The sequence below is a fragment of the Salvia splendens genome, chromosome 22, assembly GCF_004379255.2.
Source record: "Salvia splendens isolate huo1 chromosome 22, SspV2, whole genome shotgun sequence".
NCBI lineage: Eukaryota > Viridiplantae > Streptophyta > Magnoliopsida > Lamiales > Lamiaceae > Salvia > Salvia splendens.
Genome location: NC_056053.1, coordinates 17,298,436 through 17,306,799, shown reverse-complemented (window position 1 = coordinate 17,306,799; position 8,364 = coordinate 17,298,436). Strand labels below are relative to the sequence as shown.

The 8,364-nt window shown below is 36.8% G+C and overlaps 1 protein-coding gene and 1 pseudogene across 1 annotated transcript; one reads left to right on the top strand and one right to left on the bottom strand.

Moving 5' to 3' along the window:
• Positions 1-1,174: 1,174 nt before the first annotated feature.
• Positions 1,175-4,056, top strand: LOC121786235 (zinc transporter 1-like). The gene is made up of 3 exons (XM_042184826.1): positions 1,175-2,024; positions 2,122-2,271; positions 3,640-4,056. The coding sequence occupies exons 1-3, from the start codon at positions 1,518-1,520 to the stop codon at positions 3,922-3,924; spliced, it is 942 nt and encodes a 313-aa protein (XP_042040760.1). The 5' UTR covers positions 1,175-1,517; the 3' UTR covers positions 3,925-4,056.
• Positions 4,057-5,349: 1,293 nt separating this feature from the next.
• LOC121786839 lies at positions 5,350-6,511 on the bottom strand (annotated as a pseudogene).
• Positions 6,512-8,364: the final 1,853 nt, after the last annotated feature.

Below are 8,364 nucleotides of genomic sequence, written 5' to 3'. Positions count from 1 at the left end.
TTACGACCTTCATTTCTTGCTAATGTCTCAATAAAGAAATATTATTGCCAATTTATCAAGGATGAGGTGCTATTTTGTTGATCAATTATTGATGCTACGAAACATATACCGAAAATGGGAATATTGAACATATAATAAGCTCATGATTTATTACAATGTCATCAAATCCATTTGATTACCATTTGACAGAGCCAGATGAGCCAAAAGCTAATGCTTAATATAAATGGCTAAAGAATTAAATAGATTGCATTGTATTATGCTTTAATGATCTTCTTTCAGTTGTTACACAAATCTTTTAGCTTCTAGTTATACATAGAGAGTGTATTCTAATTTAATAAGCATGCATCTATTCATTTTTTCGTAGTCTTTAATTGATTCTTGCTTTTAATGAAATCTCGTTTTCCAACACTCCGCTTCAAATTGAGAATCGAGTATTTCGATACTTAACTTACAAGAATATTCAGTTTGATTATTTATACTTATATTCAAGAATATTAGCTCGTCTCAAGAATTCTTCAATTTTCTTTGTTGACAATTTTCTCACCATTATTACACAATGATCAGAGTGAGCACCAGCTCCTCTCTTAAAAGTGAATTAGTTACACCTCACACATCTTGTTCGCACTAGGTGATTTGACCAAGTCACGTAACTAGCTCAAATCGAGTTGTGCTTGGTCGCCTTGCTCACGATTTAATGAACAAGGTTGAAATCCAACTAGGCGATCATATTCAGAAAATATTTATCCAGCTATTAAATATTGTTATGCTTCATTTAAAACGATAGTTGTATTTTTCTGTTTAAGATGTTCGCTCAAAATGATTATGTTTCTAAAAAAGAAAATATTACATTTTTTTTTCTTTATTCTCTCTCCATTTGATATACTACTTATTAAACAATACTCCTTACGTCCTATCCAAGTGGAGCATTTTCTTCCCGGTAAGAGATTTTATGTAGTGTTGTTTTGTGACTTAAGTGAAGAGATGATAAAGTAAAAGTGAGAAAAAGTAGACCGAGTGATGTTTCTATTTTAAAAAATGTGTCGTTTAGGATTAGACATTCTAAAAAGAAAAATGTAGTATCACTTAAGATAGACAAATTGAGTATTACTTCATCCGTTCCACAATAAGAGTCACATTTCACTTTTACTAAAAATAGTAAGTAGGTCCCACATTTCACTAATTCACTTCACTCACGTTCTGCTATAAACCAATATATAAAAGTGGTCTACATATTCCACTAACTTTTTCAACCAACTATTCTTTACATTTCTTAAAACTCGTGCCCATATCAAATGTGACTCCTACCGTAGGGCGGAGGGTATATAAAATGTAGTGCAAAACAACTAAGAGTGGGACGGAGAGAGCATAAAGCACATGTGCATTAACACAATTAAAATAAGAGAATTGGCATGCTCTTTTCTCCTTATAAGACATGTACTTTTTCCCCCCCATTTTGTAGGCACCCACTCTAAAAAAATGCAATCCATTTCCTCTTAAAAACTCTTCCTCACTCCGCCATGATCAGTCCCCACAAAATAATCCTCCTCATAGCGGCGGCCTCCGCTACCGCCGCAGCCGCCGCCGAAGACCCCACCGAAGCAGAGGCGCACGGCAACAAGAGCGATGCCCTTAAGCTCAAACTGGTCGCCATAGCCTCCATCCTCACCGCCGGCGGCCTCGGCGCCAGCTTCCCCCTCCTCGGCCGGAAGCTTGCCGCCCTCCGCCCCGAAAACCACATATTCCTCATGGTCAAGGCCTTCGCCGGCGGCGTAGTGCTCGCCACCGGCTTCGTCCACATCCTCCCCGACGCATTCCGAAGCCTGACCTCTCCCAAGTTCCCCTTCTCCGGATTCATCGCCATGGCGGCCGCCATCGCGACCCTCATGGTCGACACAGTCGCCACCTCCTTCTACGGGAACGCGCACCCGAGCAAGGACGAGGAGGTGGCCGGCGACGCCGACTCTGTCTCTGGTCCCAATGGGACCACGCAGTCGGAAATTCTCCGACAGCGCATAATATCACAAGTACGTTTGTTCAACGTACATTTAACCTTGATGTTCTTGATTCCAGACATTTGTTTTTTTTTTTCTTGTCTTCCAAATTTGAATGATATTGATGAAGGTGTTGGAGGTGGGAATGGTGGTGCACTCGGTGGTCATCGGGATATCGCTGGGGGCGGCTCGGAGCGCCGCCACGATAAAGCCGCTGCTGATTGCGCTGTGTTTTCACCAATTCTTCGAAGGGATGGGGCTTGGAGGATGCATCTCACAGGTATTTATATACACACACATACGTAGATATATACTCTCCAACAATATTTTGTAGAATCATCGAATTTGGAATAATTCATATGTTGACATAATGTTGTTGGTGAGAAATTTTATGAAGTCATGATGCTAGAAAAGTTATTCTCGTCCCCACCGTGAATATTTGAAGAACACTTTTGATTCATTGAGGCCACCAATTAAATTCTAGACCCCTAAATTTTGTCCTTGTATATCAATTTGAAAATCTAAACAATTATGTTGGTTGATGAATTTTTTATCCTATCTTTGAATCCGAGATAGGGCAAGAATTTCGTTTTTCTTAATCCATCATTTAAATACTATCACTAGTAATAGTTTGAAGTTTATATTACTCCATTAGAGTATTTTGGGGTTGGTTATCCTACAATCCCTCCAAAAAGTATACTAGTATAAACAAACTATTCTACATAGCGAATTCGTTACTTATTTAGAATTAAAAAATAGATAAAATCATCTCTAATGCTATTGCGAAATCCAAAATAGTAGTATCACATTTTTCTATTTTCGTCCGTCCTACAAAATTTGTCGCATTTCACTTTTTACTATTTTTGGCAGTAGACCACATATTCCACTAACTCATTTTCCCTCACATTTTATAATAAAATTAATATATAAAAGTAGGACTCAGTCTCCACTAACTTTTTCAACTCATTTTCTATTAAATTTCTTAAAATCTGTGCCCGACCAAAGTGTGACAATATTTAAGGGACGGAGAGAGTATATAGTTTCAATGTTATACAAAACTCATTCTATTTTGAATTTTTGAATAAGATATACTCCCTCCGTCCCACAATAAGAGTCTTATTTTGTCATATAGGTCCATCTCACGATAAGAGTCTTATTTTATTTTTCTCATAAATGGTAAGTAGATCTCACATTTCACCAACTAATATATATAAGTGGGATACATATTCCACTAATTTATTCAACTTTACTTTTCTTTATATTTCTTAAAATCTGTGCTATACTTAAATAAGACTCATATTGCGGGACGAAGGGGTATGCGTTTTTGAGCTTGTAATTGCATATGATCTAAGTAGCTTTGTCTTATCAACATGTAACCAATATTTTTAATTTTTTTATTACATGAGGCCCTCATAAGTTTTCTTCGCTGATTTTTTATTTTATTTTTTGCGTAAGCAATTTGCTTGGACATAATTAACGAAACTTACTGTAGTCAGTAAATTTTGGGGTGTTTTATTTTGATAATAATATGTGATTGTGTATTTATATCTCCTAGAATGAGTCCTTCAAAATTAACTCATAATATAGAAATTATGAAGGGTTTCGATATTCCAAAGTTCCAATTCATTTGAATAATTTGAATAAGTAGGCGAGATTCGAGTGGCTTAAAACTGTGGTTATGACGGTATTCTTCTCGGTGACGGCCCCTGTGGGGATCGGGATTGGAATCGGGATTAGTACCGTTGGAGTGACAGTGGAGGGTGTGTTCGAGTCAGCATCGGCCGGGATACTGATATACATGGCCCTCGTCGATCTATTAGCAGCCGATTTCATGAGCCCCAGGATGCAAAACAATGTCAAGCTTCAGTTGGGAGCTCATACTTCTCTTCTTCTTGGTGCAGGATCTATGTCTTTTCTAGCTATGTGGGCTTGACTATTTCCTTCTATCACCAACTTTAATTCGCCTTTTGTTTGGAACTTATGTCAAAACATTATTGTTATAGTATGTATTTGTGGATATGTTAATTAATTATAGAGTAGTATATAACTTTTCAATCTGAAGATATATGGGGCTGAGAACTAATTTGTCTCATTTAAATATTGGATTTCCTATTTCATACCCCTCCGATCAGCTATTAATAATTTGTCAACATTTAACCTTACACAGATTTTAACAAAATATAATTAAAAATCAATTAAAAACATTAGTGACACTTGAGTCCTATTTTTATATATTAGTTTTTTCAAAGCCAATATTTTGGCTCATAATCTACCAAGAAGACAAAAGAAGTTTTTCAAAGTTGTTTTACCCTGGATGAAGGTTAAGCACATCGACAAGTGGTCTGGTGCCTAATGATATAACGTCAAGTTTGAGGCCGGCTTTGAAACGATCGTACAAGCATTGCGACCCCGACACATTGCGAATAATAGAGGTTTTTTATTTAACTTGTTGGATAACAACTTAAAGCGAGACACTAGCCAAATGTCAGAGCAAGCATTGGAGTCCCACTGAAAGTTTGTTAAAGGACTCAATAACGAGTTGAGCCTCTACATTATACTCCCCCGACTCAGCCTAAGTGAGACGTATTCTTTTTTTATACGTCAAAACCTTACTGAGACGTTTCATTTTTTTCCAACAATCAACTCACTCCTCTCTCCTACTCTATCTTCTCATCTCTCCTACTCTATCCTCTGTCTTACTTTATTATCTCTTTCTCTTTCTTACTTCATCATTTCTCTTACTTTGTTCTCTCTTTTTTTATTACTTTACTATTAATAATTTAATTCACTAAACACCACTATCTAAATTCTTGTGCCAAAATAGAAACGTCTCAGTTTTTCTTTCTATCTCTCACCTATTTTTCTAATTACGCATTAAAACAAATACCATCCCCAAAGTCCTTATTTTTAGGGAACGGGAGAAGTAGATTTTTTTTTTATCATAGTATAGTATAATTTTAAGATTAAAATTATGTATTTTCTAAATTCCAATAATAATGTTAATTTTTAGAATTTTATAAATTTCAAAATATAATTACATTTTAATAAATAAATTACAAAATAAATAAAAAATAGAAAAAAATAAATCAAGTGGGACCTTAAATAGTGAAGAGAGAAATGATGGGCTGTGAAAGTTGCTTCTTAACTAAAAAAATGTACTCCTGTAATTAGTGATGTAATGCTAGTGAAGTGAAGGAATAATTCGTGACAATTATGATTGACCTTAACTATAGACTCTTTTTCTGTCTCTTGTTTGGTCTTGTCTTAAAATGGTGAGATATTACATTATGTTTGCAGTGTTTGGTCTGCCTGCCACACAAAAGTAAATCGATTTATACAGAGTAGTAAACTTAGACGAACATATCTATCCTCTCTTTCTCTTACACACTCTGCTTTCATCTCCAACCAGAAAATGATACAAGAGCTTTGTTTTTCCATCCAATATAAACAGCATCATTGGCATCTGCTAAACCATAACTGGGGCTATACTCTTTCAACATATCCCTCACAGCATTAGTTACAGATCACAGATGGAGTGATTCGAATTTGATAAAATCCTGCCATTGATAGTCTCCACCTCCATTTCCCAAACACCTCGTGCCTCTCCATCCGCTCGTTCCCCTCGCAAGCTATTATGCTGACGACATCCTTCGCCACACAATGCTCCTCCGCATTAATCCGTTGCATGTCATCTCTTGCCAGAGCTGCTGTATCTATGCACTCGAACATCGCTGCATAGTAATCCAGAGTCTCACGAAATCGTTGGGAGAAGGTAGCAGTGTTGGTGTTGGATTCCTGCTCAACAAGGGTCATGACCTTGGGAAACATGCTCTTCACCAGTCTGAGGAGGCAGTCTCGATGGTTGCTAGTGCTCACGCTCTCATCAGGTATGTGATGCAGTACGTAAGCAAAGTTTACAGCCAGCGCTTCCCCATGCTGTACGTTGAGATTCTCCAGCTGTACATCACACCCTGACGTTGCAGCACCATGGAATTCGAAAGGTACTCCACACGACTCGGCTAATTGGGCTAACTCTCAGAGAAAGAGATGATATCAGCTTCGGATATTACTTCAGCGCATGCTATGAGCAGTTGTTTCAAGTCCATATTGGAGGCCATCTCTACGATTCTATGGTACCTAGTCGAGTAACAAGGCTGCGCCGATTCATCAGTCGAAGATCCATTATAAACACTGCCACATTCAGGTCCCATGGACTCATTACCCAACAGCCATAGTGAATCAAAAGAGCCATTCAAAGATGAACTATTATCTGATGAGTGATGGATATCTGACACATAAGATTGAGAAAGTAGCGGAGAAAAGGGACTCTTATTGGAAGAGACGCTCGTAGCTGTAGGTGAACTGAAGACAGCGGAACCAGTCACTGGTGTAGATTCCAGAGTGTAGAATGGCTCAGCATAGGCCTGAAAAGAAAGTTCAGTATCCTGGCTTTTACTCGGCAGAAGGTGAGAATTGTGGACGCTTGGACATGCTAGACCTTCCTGGGATGCCTTCTGCATCACAGGAATCGGTACACTAAAGTACTTTTCCAGGCTTCTTTCGGGATCAACCTTCTTTTGACTATAAAGTCGCAAATGGCAACAAGGTACTCTTCACAAATAACAAGAAGGGCTGCAGATCTACGAGCTCAGCAAGATTGCAACTATATCATACCTAGCATTCAATGGAACAAAGGGTAATGCATTTCGACAATGGAAAATCGTTGTATCAATATAAACTAAGAGCCTTACAAAGATGTCAAAAAAAAGCAAGGGACATCCAATACATGTAACTTTGCACACATATTTTCCATCAAATACAGCCAAACCGAATTAATTAAGAGGCATATTATCCAATTCACAGAGTCTGCTCTGCCGATCCGAACAAGTAATAGAAGCAAAAGGTTTCAAACATTTATACACAACTAATGCTTCCCTTCAACAGAAACAATGAAACTCCCACACCTTGTTGTAATCATCCACTATGAAAGAAATAATAAAGCTTACAGATAATAACTGAATGCATGCATACAATACACTTAGGTGGCGTTCGGTTGCCATGACTAATATCATGAGACTATCCATCTAGGATTAAGTTGAAGGGTTCAATCTTATGAACCAAACATGATACATATTTAATCATGAGATTTAATCTTGCCAACCGAACACCCCTTTAGGGGGATTTTTCTATTTAAGATTATTAGCAGTAATGTACATGATTGAGTACTTTATCTTCATTACTCGGATATCTCTAAACACTTAAATTATAATAATTGACAAAGTTCCAACTGTCGTATCTTCGAAAACATCATAGTAGAGCATATTATTTCATCTATCTAGTCTAATGCTTACTAGAAAACGCCCTCTAACTGCATCTTGGGGAGTAATTTAGCATTTTTCTAAAACTTACTGCCCCTTTTAGTGCTTTCTTACTGAAGGGAAAAGAATATTGTTCTTATTGTCAGCCAGCTAGCAGATCCTTTACTTTTTCTCCTTACATCTCATGAAGATGAATCCAAAACTTCTATGAATCTATAATAGCAAACAAAGGGTTACAAGAAATTACATTCAAGTTAGTAAGTTGCAACTTTTCGTCTTTGTTTCTTACAATCCGATCGCAATTTCAGTAGATAAAGAAGAAGAATTTTCTACATGAACATAACTTGTGAGTCCTGGACCAGTAGAACAAAAGAAAGCAACGTATGGTGAGAATCAATATCGTGAATACTCCCTCCGGTCCCCATTAAATGTCTCATATCCTTATAAATGTCTCATTTCACTTTTACTACTTTTAGTAAATGGATCTCACGTCTCACTAACTCATTCTACTAACAATTCTTATAAAACTTATGAGGTTCAAGTTCCACTAACTTTTTTCACTCACTTTTCTTCACCAGTAAAATATGGGACATTTAATGGGGGACCGAAGGGAGTAGCATATTGGACAAAATACAGATGATACTAATTAATTTGTCAAATTTAAATTACTTCCGAGTTTAAGCCAAACAAATCTAACGATATATATACCTATATGGACTGAAATGAATGCACATCACCTGAAAACAAAAGGTAAAATCCAAATTTTGACCACACAAATTTATGTTAGAAAGCTGAAATAACTTCCTCCAGTCCCAATATATCAGCACCAAGTATAAGAATCAGTAATACAATGCTAAATACGAATGACAAAAAATCATAACAGTCGTACGAATAATATCATCTTCAACCTAGAGTATATTTCAAATTTAAGTGAAAGAGAACAAAATAAATAAAAACCGTAAACAGAGACGAGATTGCGTAGATACTAGAACATACCTCGAGATAAAAATAAAATTGTGGAATGTTGTTATTAATTCGAGATTCGTCAAAGACAA